The following is an 18,797-nucleotide window of genomic DNA, read 5'->3' on the forward strand; positions in this document are numbered from 1 at the left end:
TAAAAATCAGACTTAACTTCATGGGTTTGCAGTGTAGTGTTCTATTTGTTCCTTAATCATCTCGTACAGGTTGAATGGTGTTCCACGTGTCATCTGTGATTTAATATTCCTAATGTCGAAAGAGAAAGGTTATCAGGATTTTCAGCAATGATCGTAACAGTGATAAAACTTTGAAACTACTGGCCTTAAACGCTTCGGGATATTCCAAGGTAGTGTAAGAAGTTGGAAAATTGCAAGTCTCTTTTTCATGATGGGACGCACATCTGTGGGTGAAGATTGCACGCATGAACTCCAAAATTAAACGCCAGAAAATACTCACAACATCGGAGCAGCACTGGGCAGCTCCAAGCTCTGGAAAAACTGCTGTCACGCTCGAACAAAGCCCACGCTTGAAGAAAACGGACACTGGATTGAAATTACCTGAGGGCAACACCAGAGCAAGAAGCATCATTTGCGAGAGGAGGACGGATGCCAGTGTTGGAAGAAACACCATTGAACAAATAGACGCAGATCGCTGCCACAGCGTGGCGCTGTTCACCCTCGCAGTCAGTGCGCTGCTATTTTCCATCGCCTCCTGTGGGCTTCGGGAGGTGCACATCTGCTGAACAAAGAAGCCGAGACGCGAGTTGACTTTGATTTGAGGGCAGAGTTAACCCATGGTGTAATATTGCCTGCAAAAGCGCCAGGAAAAGTCAATGAAGTGAAAGCACTAATTAGAGTGGCGCTAAATCACCGTACATGAGGGTATTGAGTTTAGAAAACTCAGCGTACTGCCTGAGCTGCAGGTGTGTATTTCAATGTATGTTTATTAATTTGTGAACCAGTCTCCTATGTCTTTCTGGCTATCTATTAATTCGTGCATCGTCTTTGTCAAGGAAATGTTCGTAGTGCTTCAATGTTTGAAACTCTACCTCAATCGTAACAGCGGGTATACGGGGCGGTAAAACTGAGCCCTGTTCGGTGCTGCTAATTTGTGATAGTTGTGCCGTTAAACTTGTTTGATTACGGCTGGCAGAAAGATTGAAAATCAACCTGAGTTCGGGACGCAGGGGTGTTGTTTGACGTTGGTGAGGGTGGTGAAAGTGGGTGGGAGAATGAAATTGACAAGTCGAATTTGAGAGGAGTGAAACACAAGAGGGGTCTTTAAAAAAAAGGTGCTTCAATAAATGTGTGTGATGTCGATTACATGAATCTTAACAAAGTGAGTGTTGATTCCAAGACGAATATAATGTAAGGCAGAATATTCATAAAAACGTCGGCGGTTGAAATCACAACAGAAAATAGACAAGACGTTACGGCCCTTAAAAAATCATAATTGGGAAACAAATGCCTTTTATTTGAACAAACGAAATTACTCGCAGGTAATTCAATGTATTGGGATATGTTTTCTCTGGAGTGTGGAATCCTCGGGCACGTATAGATTGTGAGGACCGTAAATACGGACTTTTGCTGTCGGTATCATTATGGCCAATGAGGTAGGGGTGATAAATGTATGTGGGGGGGCGGGAAGGTGAGGTCGGTTTGTAAACTTTGAATCTTCGATGTGCAACAGCAAAACATAGCATGCATTTTACGAATAATTGCCGAATAAATAAATACTTCATTGACGGATTCAGTGAGTTCAAAAACTGTGTGCGATGAAACTTCGCCTCAGGCTGTGACATAATCGTATCAAGGACGGCAGGGGGTCCAATTATCCTGCACAGTTTTAATATTCAGCTTCTTATGGGATATAAACTGCTGCCTGCTAATTGTGAGAGTGCATGTAAATACATAATGATTATTGAGTGGGAATGATTCAATCAATCTGTTTATCGACACCACCACCCCACCCCCTCCCATCCCACCGCCTACCGTCTGCTCACCGCCTGTATGTGTTAAACCCGAAGTAAATCGTTGGTTCCAACTAAAATCGTGCATTTTATTTGTCTTCCTACCTGGAGCAATTTTTTTAAAAAAATCATCAGGTCAACACTTCATCGGATTAGAACAGTTGTATCTGAAGGTTAGGGAACCAAATGTAGCACAAAAATAAGGTGTGAAAGCCGAGATCGGAGAGACTGCAGCAAGCATTTTGAATTCGTTGATTATTGTTGATAGTGTATGTGACTGTGTAGCTCTTGCGACTGACAGTGTACTTAGTTTCTCCTCTCGATTTCAAAAACCTCGCAGAACCGACTTCACCAAAGTGTCTGAGAATTTTGAAGGCGGCCAAGATGGGCTGACACAAGAAACGAAACGGACTGAGTACAAGTTAATACAGAAGACTTCAGGTCAGATTAATCAGCCATTGTATTTCCTTTTGCTTTTCGCGGCGCGTTATTGTTCAACGGGGAGGGGAGGTGGGGGGGGGTGTGGGGGGGGGGGGGGGTGCAGTGGGGTTAGGGGGCGAAAGCGATCTGGACTCGGCAAGTCCATCAATACAGAAAAATAAACAAACTCTGAATAGAATTGTCACACTTTGGCTGGGGGCGCTGCGCGGTGTATCTCCCCATGTCAGTTGTTAAATTATTGTGATGTTAATTGATATTACATGAAAAATCTCGAGCAACTGTCAAACTGGACACGGTACTGAGGAAACTTGTGTCAGTTTAATCCATGTAATGGTACGTTCTGATGCATGTTCGGTTCTTCCTCCTCAATGCTGAACAAGAGTTTCAAGCTGATAGGTTTAATTACTGCATCATCCATTTTAACAAGCTGTGGAACACTTCATTTGATCTTGGTTCACAATGTGCCATGTTATACTCTGCCGCTAATCCGTACAGCTATCAAACACGTTATCGTGTGAAATCCTCGATCACTGCACGATGCATTAATTGACAAAATTGGCCAAAAGACCAGGCTCCGGCCGCCAAGGGCAAAACGAGTCAGACGCAAAATCAAACCTTGAGTCGCAAACAACAAAACTGAGTTTTCAAAGTCTGGAGATTTTAGATGTAAAAGTGAAAATAGTCTGTGAGAAAACAGCGCGAGAGGCTTAGCAACATACTTTAGGAGTATAAATAATTTACATGCATATATAAAATATGTGCATGTGTGATATTGAGATTGACCAAATTAACATACTGTGGAAAACAGTTTTCTCACTGTCAAAAGACAACACAGTATATTTAAACAGATATCTAGAACTCGCACCATACATCTGGTCTAGATCATTGTTATCTGAATCTTTGAACAGTTTGCCTGTGGCAGCTGGCTGGGCCTAGCCAGGGTGACAGTGTTCTGACCCGGCTGAATGCTCGCTGTCCTCGGGCAATTGCCCGCAGACAGACGCTCCCTTCAGACCTGGGGCCCTGGCACACGCCTTCCTATTGTCCTCCGGGCCTCACACTTCGCAGCAACGGCAAGATTTCAATAAGGGCAGGAAGGGGACGGGGAGGGAGGGACGGAGTCGATTAGCATTCTCCACACCCACGGCACAAACAGACAAATCCCATTGAAAACCGCCTTCAGATGGCGGCATTTTAACTATTATTTAAACAATGACGAAATTCAACTGATTACTTTCAAGCAGATTACTCACCACTTGCTCGCAGCTGTCATGTTGTTGGACTTCACTCCAATGTCTGATCTCACAAATATTGTACTCATCAACCAGATCTAACTGAACAATTGTATCCGGATCAAAGCAAGGAAGAATCGTTCAACAAAATTGTCGAATTGCAATAAACTAAATATTACAGATGACAAATGGGTCATGACTATTTGGAATAATTAGGACTGTCACCATTTCGAATAAGCTTATCCATTTCGGATTTCGGAGCCAAAAAAAAATCACATTTAATTTGCAGGTCAGAGTGTAATTCCTCAACATCTTTTTACCCCTTCCAAATGAATTTGCTTTATTTTCAAAACAAAGCAACCAATTCGTGATTCTCTGGGAAATACAACAGGGCAACAATTTAAATGGTTGAAAAGTTACTTTCCAACACGGATTCAATTTGTTGAATGGTGTGTTTGGTGTTTGTAAACACCGGGTAAACAGGGCAAGGAATTCACGCCGCAGTTGTATGTCAGGATTTGGGGAAATTATCATCCTTGAATTTCCTCTGTTTTTACACTGGAACATTGTGGACTCCAGACAGCTTTCCACCACGCTTTATCTAGATTCGTTCAATCAGAAATCGTTAATCTATCCTGTGATTATATAAATTCGGTTATTACTGAGAGAAAAATAAATCAGTCTTGGGAATTCCCTCGCCGTTTTAATTGTTATGGTGCTGAAATATGAATCTATTTTCACAAAAAAATGAAAATCAGTTCAAAACATCATTAGAAACAAACACAACGTTGAAGGCGAATAGATCCGTTTTACGCTAGTCCCCGTGCTCCTCTTGGGTGACCACGTCTTTCACTCAATTAGTTGACTGCCGTCAAAAAAACATTGTCTCGATCTGTCCCTTTAAGAGATCTTGGTGACAGCTGAGGGTCGCTCCGGCAGATGGTCTGTGAGCGGAGTTTCATTGTTCCCCATTAAATCTGTTTGCATACCAAGCGTCTCCCCCGCCAACCTCCCCGCTCCCCAACCCTCCCCGCCCCCAGTCTTTGGACGTCTCCCGTTCCCTTTAGGAAAAACCAGTAAAAGGGAAGCGGCCAAACTGAAAAAACAAACCCCCGGCAAAGATAGAGTCACTTCCCAGTGCAACAGTTACATTCAAATGTTAACGAACAGAGCCGTCAAAATAAATACATCAGATGGAAGCGATCGGATGTCGCGGTAACTTGATCCCATCTCTGTTGTACAAACCTCAGGTTCAAGTTTGGACTGATGCGTGGGAATCGCGACAAACGATTTTGCTGATTCTTTCCCCGAGTAACAGACTCACATCGATCACAGACACCGAGCCGATTGCTCGTCCGTGGCCTGAATTGGACCCAGGCAATGATTCAACATCGGAGCAAAGCTCTTCTGAAAAACGCAGCATTTCTCTTCGGGGTTTGCTCGAGTTAAAACATTTTTCTGCCCAACGTGTAGAAAACGACACAAATAGTCGAATATTTGGAAATTAAATTTTCAGTGAAAAGTTGATTCGAGTTTATTACATTGACGAATTTCAATGTATGACAACTTTTCAATGGGTTACAATAATTAATGTGTCAAAAGTCAGGGAAGTTAATATTTAAAATAACCAAAGAACTGCGGATGCTGCAATCTGAAACAAAAACAGATATTGCTGGCGAAACTCAGCAGGTCTGACAGCACCTGTGCAGAGAAAGCAGAGTTAACGTTTTGGGTCCAGTGACCCTTGTTCAAAAGAGACCACACCTGACCTTCCATTCCAGCTTTAAATGACGATAAAGTATCAATAATCACTGAATTTAAATATAGCACATTGAGAAAGTCTGTGTAATCATAAAGGATATATAACGCTTGATGATTATAACGTTCAATATGTATTTAAAAAGATTAAAGTGGATGGTTGTGGGCGGAAAAGAATTTACAAAATACGCAGTGCCCCAACAACGTAAAACCTGGTTTGGGAAGGGGTTGTTTTCATCGGAAACTTCGGCGGTAATTCTTAGAAAAGCTTTCCTTGGAGGTTGCTTTTGATTTTGTGAAGTCTTACATGGGCAGGGCGAGGTGAAAGGAGTTCAATGTCAGGCTGAAATCGGCGGCAAAACATTTTACACAACTGAATCGGGGCCAGGTCAGTATTGACATCAACTAAATGATTTTCGCATCAATCGATGAGTCAGAAGGCCGCCGTGGTGGAACAGAGAGTGAATTACAAGATTAAGAGCAACTAACCCCAATGGAATAGTTACCCCGGGAGATATAGAAAGAAAAGATAGACGAGAATAAATTTGGATGCAGTGTAACTCACGTGAGTGTCAGTGCATGAGACAAAACACACCGAGAAAGAAGAAATCACAAAAACAAAATGAGATACAATGGTGTTTACGGAGAAAAAGACTGATGGAGATAGAGATTTTTTTTAAAAAAATTGAATGTCAATTTAACAGTAACAGGTCCGGAGAGAGAAACAACGAAATAAAAAGTGGCACAGAGAAGGACAAAGACAGATCGTGACAGAGACAGGGACAAGGAGCGACAGTGTCAAACAGTTACACCGAGATTAACAGAAATGGAGAGTAATACAGAATAACAGAGACATTGGCAGGAAACAAGAGGGACAGTGACTTCAGAAAGAGGGAATAGGATATATATATACTGACAGGAACAGAAGGAAACGACGAAAGAGAGACAGGAGAACAATGACTGATGCAGGCAGAGTGACAGGGATAGAGAGATCTGGTGACACTAGTCGAATAAGCGGGGGAGGGGAATGCAGGGACACAGAGAGAGTTGTCCACTTGAGTGACGCAAAAAGTAGTGACAGGTAAAAGTGACAGAGGCAGAGATGTAGACAGATGGAAAGTAACACAAGGGTGACAGAGACAGAGTGACAAGAGTTTAGAGGGAGACATGGGCACTGAATTGCGGATACATTAATGCAGTAGGAATGGCAAGAACAAGCGCAGAGCTCGGAGAGAAAGTAGCAGGAACAGAGATTTTAAAAAAGGAACCGAGACAGAAAGACAACTAATGAACGAGAAAGAAATTGATGAATTGAGAGTGCATGACCTCCCCAACAGACACGCGCACACAATGGATTATAACACCCCCAAACACTATATCAATCAGCGTGAATCTTTGAATTTAGACTGTTTTAACTGACTTTCTACATTCCATCCCTATATTATGGTAATAACATGCCTCCTATTGGTAACAGCTGGGAGAAAGGCGTGCATAAATCACATACTTTATCCAATCTGAAACTCGCCAACACTGATCCAGAAAGCAGAAATGTCGTCGAGACTCCTTCTCCACGCCCCCCGAGCTGTCAGTTAGTGCTGCGGCCCTCCCGCAGTGGGAATCATTCATTAGAGTCAGGACTTTGCGGAATGGAGCTATAGATGTCAGAGCCGGTGAGCGACTCCGAGGCCTCTCACCTCTGCATCTCCATCGCCCTGGATTAAGGGCACTTTCTATTTGTGCGCGGATCAATGTCTCCCCCGTCTTCGGCAAGCAGATGAGGCTTGTTAGCCCGTGATCGATTCCTCGATGGTTTTCTGCTTGAAGGATGACAACACCCAGAGGAGAATAAATCTCCAAAAAAACTTCACTGTTAACCGCCTCAGCGAACTCTGTGACACTGGAGATCTTTTTAAAAACAACTTCTAACCAAATCTGTGCAACTTGGTGTGAGAGAGAGTGGCATAGCGCTTTCTACTCTGGGATTTTTTTTTCACTCAAGAAGGATTCTGCTATCGTCCATTTTTAGATTTCTGTTCTTTTGAAAACGGAGTTCTAATTCTGAACTATTATTTTAAATGTTTGGGATTCAGGACCACTTACCGAGAGGAGCTGATATCAAGGACAAATCGACTGGGAGTGGAATGGACGCTGTTCGATCTTGGGTCCGGACCGTAGGGGTGGTGGCTGCTAATGTCGCGGCACAGAGGTACGGTAAACAACAAACTAAAGTAAAACTACACGGCAGGTTGATTATACATTCAAATAATCTTTGTTTTGGCTGACCACCACACTAAACTCCAACACCCTACCTCCCTCGCACGGCTGAGAAACCCCCTAACAGCTCATGGGCAGCCCAAAATAAACGAAACGCAATTCCTTTCAGTTTTCGACATTTTAAATCCAACAGACAAAAAAAAATACTGAAGGACCAATATTAGAATTTAGTTTGTGTTTGTTGTGGGACCTGAAACAAGAGGGGGAGTTGTTGTTATTGGTGATGGTGGGAGGGGGGGTGCGTGCGGGGGGCGTGGGAGTTGGTGAGACAATTAATTTTATGGAACAAGGCAGCGACAATTCTGCTTGTCCCTCCAGTACAACAGTCATCTCCAGGTGTACCGAGGAGATATTTCATTAAACTGTTGTACCAGATGTTCAATGATGGGTTAAAATGGGAGAGGCAATCGCGCGCTCTTTAACATTGACCGCACGGGTTTTTTTAATAAAAAAAAGAGGACAAAAGGCAAATTTGAAATTATTGGCCCGAATCTTTGGGCAAGGTTTGCTGAATATCCCTCCCAGGTGTAACAGGATCCAAGGACCTCAAAGCGCACTGACGATATTTTGAAAGAGTCGCAACTTGAGCCAGGCGGAATTGACAATCTCTTAAGATGCTGTTTTAGGAACTCAACGAATCATTATATCTACATTCAATCCAAAACAATCACCTGCACTTTGTAGCAACACTACTTTAAGTCGTTTTTTTTTGGTAAGGTTAAAATAAGCACAAATCTTAGGACCTTCAGTAATATTTTTAAAAAGCTGATTAAGTTTTTTTAAAAATCTCCTGGCCGAGTTCATAATTTGAAGAGGTTTGGCTCCAGCACGCACAGTTTCTCCTTTTCTCCAATTGGTCAATTTGAAATGAAATTCACTTCTTGAAAAGTCAAATATTTTTTCAATAAAACCCAACAACAACATGAGATGGAGAATTCAGTCATACGCACCCGTCCGGTGTGCAGGATGACGCGGAATTATTTTCCCCACTCGCTAAACGTTCCCTCAGCGACTCAATTCCCTTCACTCTCAGTTACTGTGCAAGAATCGCTGACGGCTCCAAATTATCCATCTTCTGTTCATGCCCTCTCCGTTCAAACTGACTGTCAATCATGTTCTGAGAGGATTTTTCTGATCTTAATATTCTAAAATTAAATAACGTTGCGTCCTTTGCTTTTTTGGACAGAAACGTTCTATGTTTCCGATTTCCTTTAACTTCCAGAGATACTTCTGTTGAATGATAAAACAATTCCTCTTTATATCTTTTTATTGCCAGCATTGTAAATTGGTTGTGGTGCACTTATGTTCTCTGGCCTGTTCATCATTTCACATGAAAAGACTGCAATTGTGTGTGTGGTAAATGTCGGGAGTGAATAATAGCGCGGATGTAAGTTTCTAAACGACACATACTTAAATTGCCAGTGCGTGAAACACACAAAATTTCAATTTTAAACCAATCAATTGGAGAAACAGATTCTGACAAAACACGTTTCTCTGTTTTTTTCCTTTCATATGAAGTTGCCAAATAGGCGACAGACCTCCGATTCCGCCACGCATTTTGTTTATTTCATTTGTATCCTTGTTAGAGGGAACGGGGTTTATTCTGTGGCATGAAGTTGGCCGTGAGGCTATACATGCGCACCTCAACAGATAAATGACCAATCGCAATATTCGCGCTCAGGGATCTGCGCCGATCGGGAAGTTTTTCTTATCCGCTTTCTTCCTCCCTCCCTCCCTCCCTCCTCAGCGGCGTGGCTCTGGCTAGAGCGCACTTCGAAAAACAGCCTCCGTCCAATTTACGAAAGTCCAATTTTTTCCACTTCGTTCTGGCACTTTATGACCGACAGGGACAGCCAGTGGAGATCGAGAGAACCACTTTCACAGACTTCGTAGAGAAAGACTTGGTACGTAAAGAAAGCAGCTTCGAATTTAACCTGAGGAACACAAATAAATAGTTGCCAATAACTTGTGTTGCACCCTCAGTGTGGTCATGGGTGAAACGTGTATTTTCTCAATTTTTAGAAAGCGGGCTGTTTCACAGGCTAAATATTTCCGTGTGTGTTCCTTGTTAAATAAACCACCTGCACATTCCAGGTTTGCGCGCTCAACAGCATACTTCTTCCGCCTGAAGGAAATCAAAATAGTTACGTCCAATAAATGGCCTTTCTTAAGTGTTAAATCTTCGAGAACATAACCTTGTCTCAAATTCCAACTGTGATCAAAAGAACAATAGAGCTGCTCGCCAAAGAGTGTTCAATCACAGAACGGAATCCAAGTTTAAAACGAGGAATTCACTCAAGAACGCGCTCCACATCTTTGCATCACAGTCTGCATTTGAGATGTTATCGATCGGTTCTCAGATCACAGAGTCTGATCCGCTCCACGGTGTCGAGCGAGAATGCCGGTCTGGGAACACACCCGGTTCAAGGAGACTTGACTCACGGGAGTTTTACACCGCTCCAAGTTGAATTTCACAGTGACCCACGGCCAGAATTGCCAGTGGACGTCCGGCTGGACATATTCTAACGTTAAGAGTCTTTCACCTGATGGCGTTATCCCAAAATAAACAGAGGCAGAGTGAGCTCTTGCTTCTTGAACATACGAAAGAATTTGTAACTTTTCAGAGAACATGATCTGCTGAAATTGGGCCGGAAACAAAAGTTTCAATTTTCAACCTTGGGCATTATGTTGGGGTTAAACGGTCAAACTCTGTCCTGTGATTTCCCAATTTCAGAGTATTTTGACCAACTTTACTTTCGTAGACAATCATCGCTGCTCATCCTGGTCAGTTTCGCGTCCGTTAAACGCCCATTTAAAAAGATTGCAACTCTTTTGCGAATAATAGTCACTCACCAGCCCCCTCCCGGAATTTCAAAAGCCACGCTAGAATTTGAAATGTTTTACATTGAATCTCAGGGTCGACAGGGGAAGTGGTGACGATCATATGTTGTTGCACTCAAAGGTTTAACCTCAGTCGATTTTCAAGTCTTAAATCTTGCAAGTGCTGCCGATTAATTAACTTTGTAACTGCGGTGACGGTTTCCCTTAAAACGTTACAGACCAAGGAAAACGTGAACATCTAAATGATGTTAAATCTTTTTCAGGAGCCGGGAAACGACAAAACTAACAATGGGACACATTACAAGCTGCAGCTGCTCTACAGTAATGGTAAGTCCGTCCCGAAAATCGTGCAATTAGCCAGCGCAAGGAGGTCATCCGTCTCTGTTAAATCGCGACAATATAAAATATCTGGGGCGATTGCTTGTATTTGGCCCCAGTTCTTCCGAACGCAGTACTGAGCGCGAATGGTAAAGACAGGAATGGAAGAAAATGGAACAAACCATGTTAACCCCGGTCTGCAACTCCTGTAACCCGTACTGTTTATTGACATCAACTATTTCAAAACATAAAAATTCAAATTATTTACAACTCTGCCCAATCATTCAATTGAATATACATTTAATCTCATTGCAGTGACTGGTCGGGCGAAATTTAAACTCGTTCAAAACCTACCTACTGCAAAAAGTTAAAATCGGCTCCAACTTTCCGACTTTGTGTGTGCATAGGTCGGTTCTGGAAAGGCTAACTTTCAGCCGTTCATTAATGAAACTAACGGGGGGAGGGGAAGTTCCCGCTTGCTTCACGCACACAGGCTGAAAGGGATTACTATTTCCTTACAACACCGAGAGCACCCTAGAAATAGACTGCAGAAAATCAGGGACAGTCGTCAATCCATTAGAATAACCCTTAGCAGCGTGTTTTATTCAAAAATAATAACGCCTGCTTCAGCCGACTTGTTTTAACCAAATACTCCATCTCATCAACTAGACAAAGGAGAGCTACTGAACATGACCTATTTGGATTTCAAAAAGGCCTTTCGCAGAAAGCTGTGAAATAAGATCAGATTCCATGGTGCTCGGGGCAAAATACTGACGTGGATGGAGGACTGGCTGACTGACAGAAGGCAGAGAGTTGGGATAAAGGGGTCTTTTTTCAAGACAGCAGCCGGTGACAAGTGGAATTCCGCAGGGGTCAGTGTTGGGAGCACAACCATTCACCTGGTACATCTGGGCGAAGGAAGTAAGGGCATTGTTGCTAAACTTGCAGATAGGCGGAGAGACAGGAAGTGTTGAGGGGGCCAGAGACTGTGGAAAGACTTGGACAGGCTCGGAGAGTGAGCAAAATAGTGGGAGAGGGAATACAATGTGGGAAAGTGTGAGGTCATGTCGAAGAATGGATGCAAAGACTATTTTCGAAATGAAAGGTTTTGGAAATCTGAAGCACAAAGGAACTCGAGAGTCTTAATTCAGAACTCTCTTCAAGTTAACTTGATGTTCAGTTGGCAGTTAGAGAGCAAATGCAGTGTTAGCATTCATTTTGAGGGGCAGAATACAATAGCAGGGGTGTACTGCTGATGCTGTGTAAGGTCTGGTCAGACTGTATTTATAGAGATAAAGTGAGGACTGCAGATGCTGGAGATCAGAGCTGAAAATGTGTTGCTGGAAAAGCGCAGCAGGTCAGGCAGCATCCAAGGAACAGGAGAATCGACGTTTCGGGCATAAGCCCTTCTTCAGGAATTCTCCTGTTCCTTGGATGCTGCCTGACCTGCTGCGCTTTTCCAGCAACACATTTTCAGACTGTATTTATAATATTGTGAGCATTTTTGGGACCTGTCTCTGTGGAAGGATATGCTGGCCCTGAAGGGAGTCCAGAGGAGGTTCACAAAAATAATCCCAAAATTGTAGAGGAGCTAGTTGTATGAGGAAGGTTAAAGACAGGATCTGTACTCAATGAGTTCAGAAGCATGGGTGGGAATGAGGTGGGATGGGCGGGGGTGGCGGAGCTCATTGGAATTTACAAAATACTGAGAGGACTGGACAGCGTGGACGTGGAGAAGATGTTTCCACTAATGGGAGAGACTAAGATCCGAGGGCACAGCCTCACAGTGAAGGGATAGAACTGAGATGAGGAGGAACTTCTTCAGACAGAGGGTGGCAAACTCGTGGAATTCATTGCTGCAGTTGGCTGTGGGAGACCAAGTCATTGAGAGTATGTAAGATAGAGATGGATTGGTTCTTGATGAGTGAGGGAATAGAGTTTTGAGAAGATTTGTAGCTCAGGTTGAGGTTCTGGATGCAGGCTTGCTCGCTGAGCTGGAAGGTTCGTTTTCAAACGTTTGAAAACGAAACTTCCAGCTCAGCGAGCAAGCCTGCATTCAGTACGGGAATCGAAAGTTACTGGGAGAAGGCAGGATGGGGTTGAGAAACATATCAGCCACGGTCGAAGGACGAGCAGACTTGATGGGCTGAGTGGCCTGATTCTGCTCCGACATCTTAGGGTGTTACGGCGACATTTCAAAATAGGTCATCCTTTTGAGTTCTTTTTTTTTCTCAATTATTAGCCTGAGATCTTGTGAAGGATTAGGAACTATATGGCATGACATAGGCACAGTCTGAGTAATTTCTTCTCTCAGAGGGCAGTGAATCTGCGTAATTCTTCACTATAGTGGGCTGGAGAGGCTGCGTTATTCAGTACAGTGAAGACAACATTTTCGACAAATTTTGAACCAGTCAGGGAACCAAGAGTGAAAATGTGAAAATCAATGGAGAAAAAGCAAGGGGAGTTGGGGGTTATCGGTTCAACTATAATCTCAGTAACTCGATGGGTTGGATGGCCTACTTCTAGTCCCCCACCTTATTGACTGCAGGGGAGAGAGTCACTGAACAAATTAGTAACACATACAGTAGTGATTTTATGAAGCTCTGGTTCACACAAACATTGGTCATGGCCACGAAAAAATAAATAAAGCGGAGATAAACTACTAGTGGCTATTCGAGATACAGTTGAACTCTGATTTTTCACAACAACGTACATGTCGGGGTGACAACACTGCAACCTGTTCTCTGTCTGGTCAATTGCAAGTGTATTAAGAAAAGCGAAAAGCAAAAGGTTTCTTGTTGCTGATGTTTTGCTTTTGTGCAGGTATGCGGACGGAACAAGACCTGTACGTGCGACTCATCGATTCAGTGACCAAGCAGGTACAAAGATTGATTGCTTCCCCCCGATATTATCAATGACAAAGAGCATTGCACAAAACCCGCCAATTTCTTCCAAAACCACTATCCTGAAAGCAATATAAATGAAAGCGACGTGAAAAGTCAGCGGTGCAAGGCCGTGTCGAACCATTTGTTACGATTAAACGCACTGTCATCATAGTATTATGCAGACAACAGATCTCATGGATCACATGTGTGCACCAGAAGTTCTTAGCCATTGAGTATTGACATGGAAAGCAAGTGTTACTGATATTCTAGCAGGGTGGGATCTAAGCAGCATGCATTGTAGACGCTTGGCGTGCGATCTTGAATCCTGCGAGTAAATGAGCATTTCAGGATAAATTATGATTTACAAGCCGAAAACATGCCATTCTTGACGATACTTCAGTGCTTACTGGTGACAAATTTGCTTGCGAGAATCAGGCTAAGCTGTGTGCTCGAATAAAGGCAAAAGATGTTGGACACTGGAAACCTGAGACAAAGGGAAAACGCCAGAGAAACCCGACAAGTCTGGCAGCAGCAGTGGAGGGTGAGACAGCGTTGATGTTTCGAGTCCAGTATGAGTCTGAAGTATAAAGTACTAGACTCATTCGGTGTTGGGGGATACATTCTGAAGAGAATGCTAGATTCCAAACTTTAAATCCGTTTCTCTCTCCGCGGAGGCTGCCATACCCGCGGAGTTTCTCCAGCATTTTCTCTGTGTGTTTCAACTGAATGCTCCCGCCCTCAAACATCCCATTGACAGTCTCGCTTTTTATTGTGTGGGCATTTCATTTTCTGCCATGTTGAATCCACATCCCCAAAATGCTGGGGTTCTGGATGACGACTCCAATTTTATTTCCACTACACGATGCCCCCGCACTCCATTGACAATCTGGCCAGGAAAGGGAATGAAGGACACAGTTATCAGCAGGTGCAGAACTTCACACCAATTGCAGACCTGACTTGGAAAAGAGGGAGTAAATCTAGGGGAGAAAATGTCGTCCATTGTATTGTACAAGGATAGTCAAGGATAAGTGTTGAGAGTGTAGTGCTGGAAAAGCACAACAGGTCAGGCAGCATCCGAGGAACAGGAAAATCGATGTTTCGGGCCAAAGCCCTTCAGCCCTGATGAAGGGCTCCGGCCCGGAACGTCGATTTTCCTGCTCCTCGGATGTTGCCTGATTTGCTGCGCTTTTCCAGCAACACACTGTCAACCCTGATCTCCAGCATCTGCAGAACTCACTGTCTCCCATGACAAATAAGTGTGGTGACCTGGCTAATATGCTGAGGTGAACTGTAAATTACCAATATGCTAACGGGAGTTATAAAATCATGGGGGGCATGGATAGGATAAATAGACAAAGTCTTTTCCCTGGGGTGAGGGAGTCCAGAACGAGAGCCGAAAATGTGTTGCTGGAAAAGCGCAGCAGGTCAGGCAGCATCCAAGGAGCAGGAGAATCGATGTTTCGGGCATGAGCCAATGTGTTGCTTTTCCAGCAACACATTTTCGGCTCTGATCTCCAGCATCTGCAGTCCTCAACTTTTTCCAGAACGAGAGGGCATAGGTTTAGGCTGAGAGGGGAAAGATATAAAAGAGACCTAAGAGGCAACTTCTTCACACAGAGAGTGGTATGTGTATGGAATGAGCTGCCAGAGGAAGTGGTGGAGGCTAGTACAATTGCAACATTTAAAAGGCATCTGGATGGGTAAAGAATAGGAAGGGTTTGGAGGGATATGGGCCGGGTGCTGGCAAGTGGGACTAGATTGGGTTTGGATATCTGGTTGGCATGGACAAGTTGGACTGAAGGGTCTGTAGCCGTGCTGTACATCTCTATTACTCTATGACTCTATAAAAGCAAAAAATATGTGGATGGAGGAAATCTGAAATAAAAATTAAAAACAACTGAAAATTCTCAGTCAGTCAGGAGAGAGAAATAAAGACAACATTTGAGATTGGTGACCTTTCACCAGAACGACAAATACATATTTCATTTATAAAGTATATTGAGCTGATACTTGCTCACACATTTCATGGTCATTTGTATGAAGTCATCCCAGCAATGCATATATGGTTGGTCTTCCTAATTTGTTCATTTATTTGATGAGTTTTTGCACTGAAGGAATGGAAAGAATATCCATTTTCACCCAAGTCACGTAAATGTCAATTAATCAAATACAGAATGCTTTATCACAGATATTCCCTCTCTGCCTCAACAATGCCCAAATCACTAAGCACAAATCGTCCCTCGAACCCCTGTGTGAATTTCTTTCAATTTTCATGCCAGACGTGCCTGAAGCCACTGAGTCAGTTTACGCTTTATGATGTTGGGTCACATTCATGAGCTGTGACTCCCCCAAAACATGTTTCACTTGGGAGTCTAAGAGCCAACAATCAGAAGAAATCTTATTTCGCTTGGGGATGAGCAGAGTTGACAGCAAAAGGAAATTTTCATCCGATCAGTCTGGGCCGAATTGAAACCCAAGTCTCAGAGGTGAAAGGATAGTGTCTAACCCAATGCACCAGCTCGTCCCTTAAGTGTTCAATACATTTAACAGCTGTGCACAATATCCCCTGACGCCAACCAAGAAAAAGTTCTGTCAGGCTGTTCAAGGGAACTGTATACTACGAAGTGTAAATTACTCATCCATATAGTTACTCAAATTGGAAGTAGTACCTAATTTTTACTTTATTAAGAGCACATATCTAAGCAGTTGCATTGTGACTTTATAAGCCATGGTCAGACCTTATTTGGTCAAAAACTATTTGAAAAGATGCTATTGGCAGAAGAGGCCATAAAAGTAGACAATCACGATTCAACCAGCTATCAGGATACTTAAGTTCATATGATGCTCAGTAATTGGATCACTGTTCTTTGGAAAAGTGAATTTAAATGTTAAAGAAGAAAAGGGAATTGCCAAATTTGTTAACTGCTCTGAAAACTCAAATATCAGGGGCATGTTCTGTGGAAAAATGCTAAAGGATAATTTTAAGTATGGAAAAAGTGATCAGGAAAACCCTGCCCAACAGACATGATGAGATGTATTTCTGGAGAGAGAAAGACTTGAAGTATCTGTTGGGGTGATGGTTTGGGGGGGGGGTGCTGGTTTCATGTTAAGCCCAAATAATTTTTCTTGTTCTTAACTTTCTTTAAGTTCCAAATGTTTTAGAGATTATCAACCTTACTCTAACTTTCATTACAGCCAATTGTCTACGAGGGTCAAAATAAAAACCCAGAAATGTGCCGGGTACTTCTCACACATGAAGTGATGTGCAGGTAAGGAAAACTCATTGGCAAATCAACCATGCCTTGTCTTGTACTTCAGTTGAAGCATGGTTATAGACTGACCCCGTAATGAAGAATGACTCTGGATCGATACGCGAGACACAAACATCACATTTAAGTTCAGCATCCTACTGTTTTATTGTATTGAATCTGTCTTGGGAATGGTTCAACATTGTGGACCAACTACAATGCTGTTAAATTGAAAGCTTGATTGAGAGAGAAAAAACCTTTAAAACAATCTGAGTTTGATATTTTTGCTAGGTGTTTTAGGGCTGATTTATTAAAGTGAGGGGACGTCATTTCAGGGCTCATCGGAGAAATGGCAATATTCCACAATGGACTTTGCAATTTATGATCCTGTACTCCAAATGGCTTACTGCTAACCCAAGAGCAAAGTGAAAGCTGGAGCTGATTGACATTGGTATCTTTGTTTGTTTCCCTGGAGTCATTTGAACCACTTATTCAGTACTGATGAGAATCTAAAGCTGATGCCCAATTTGATCCTGCCAGTTCCTGCTAACAGAGCTACGTCAAAATGATGTCACAATTCTGTCTTCACTAATCCAGAAAGAAAGATCATGGTAGTGAATCAATTCAACATTATCTTGAAGTGATTTCAGAACTAACTTTTGTTTCTGTAGAACATCATCACAATAGTCAAATGAGCCCTGCCTTACAGATAGCATCATCGTCTACTGTTCGAGTTCCCTGCATGCAGGGACAATGTAAACATGTGAAACTCTTAAACTTTCCTTTGTCATTCTACTGATTTTCAAAGTTGAAGCTTTTTAATCATCTCACGATTTGTTCCAAACGCACATTGTGTTTCTTTTTTTCTCTGCCATTTTGTGGATAATATCACAGATCTTGAATGCACAAGTCTTTCTAACTTCCATCTAAGTTTCTCCATCTGCCAGTTTTGGAATTCCTCTGTGTTTCTGCAGTTATCAATATCAAACTGAGAAACAGGTAATATTGTGGTGTAACAGAGCCAACTGTAGAAGGAGGTGTCAGTTCAATCACTCACTTGAACTGAATTAGCTGGAGTAACTGTGGTGCTATCATTGGGCTATGGAGTGGAACAAAGATCTGCTCGGACACCACAAATGTCAGAAGATATAATCTACAATCTGTCCTTTGTGTCTTTAATTCCCCGTTAATGCAAATCTCGTCAAATTCAACACATGGTGACCAAATCAGATGACCTCTATTCTAAAAACCATTGGAAAGAAGGCTGTATGTTATCCTGATGAGGCATTGAGATATTGAGGCTTTGACCAGAAAAAGGAGGTGTGGCTCAGGTACAGGCAGCTGGAATCAAGGGAATCCCTGGAGGTATATAGGGGGATACTGAAGAAGGAAATCAGGAGGTCAAGAAGGGGGCATGAGATAGCTTTGGCTGAGAAGATTAGGGTGAATCCAAAGAGGTTCTTTAAGTATATTAAAGGAAAAAGAATAACTAGAGAGAGAATTGGACCCCTCAGGGACCAAAAAAGTGTAAAACTGCAAAAGATGGGTGAAGCCCTCAATGAATATTTCTCCTCTGTGCAGTGCAGAAAGACATGAAGATTTGGGAACTTGGAGAAGTTAGTGGTGATATCTTGGGGACTGTCCATATCACAGTAGAGGTGTTGTTGGAAGTATTATAATGTATGAAGGTGGATAAATCCACTGGTCCTAACCAGATATATTCAAGAACACCGCAACAGGATGGAAAAGAGATTGCCGGGGCCCTGGCTCATATTTTTGCATCATCATTAGCCATGGGTGAAGTCCTGGAAGACTGGAAGGTAGTGAAAGTAGTGCCCTTATTCAAGAAGGGCTGCAAAGACAAACCTGGGAAGTATAGACTAGTAAGCTTAACATCAGTGGTAGGTAAGTTACTTGAGAAGATTCTGAGATAAGATACACATGCATTTGGAAAGACAGGATTTGATT

The 18,797-nt window shown here is 42.7% G+C and overlaps 1 protein-coding gene across 4 annotated transcripts in view; it reads left to right on the forward strand.

The window, feature by feature from the left end:
* Positions 1 to 647: 647 nt before the first annotated feature.
* LOC122543076 (transcription factor COE2) overlaps positions 648 to 18,797 on the forward strand; it is a 267,093-nt gene continuing 248,943 nt past the window's right edge. For 3 of the 4 annotated variants that reach the window (XM_043681301.2, XM_043681304.2, XM_043681305.2), the window contains exons 1-5: positions 6,911 to 7,469; positions 9,285 to 9,441; positions 10,642 to 10,705; positions 13,520 to 13,575; positions 16,777 to 16,850. In XM_043681301.2, the coding sequence (XP_043537236.1) occupies positions 7,339 to 7,469; positions 9,285 to 9,441; positions 10,642 to 10,705; positions 13,520 to 13,575; positions 16,777 to 16,850 (482 nt within the window). In that variant the 5' untranslated portion in view covers positions 6,911 to 7,338. Of the gene's footprint in view, positions 786 to 2,172; positions 2,274 to 6,910; positions 7,470 to 9,284; positions 9,442 to 10,641; positions 10,706 to 13,519; positions 13,576 to 16,776; positions 16,851 to 18,797 lie in introns of those variants that run through there. The other variant, XM_043681302.2, reaches the window with a different exon arrangement.

This window comes from Chiloscyllium plagiosum, unplaced genomic scaffold (genome assembly GCF_037043375.1).
Source record: "Chiloscyllium plagiosum isolate Xiang-an unplaced genomic scaffold, Cpla_swu_hap1 HiC_scaffold_48, whole genome shotgun sequence".
Classification (NCBI taxonomy): Eukaryota; Metazoa; Chordata; class Chondrichthyes; order Orectolobiformes; family Hemiscylliidae; genus Chiloscyllium; species Chiloscyllium plagiosum.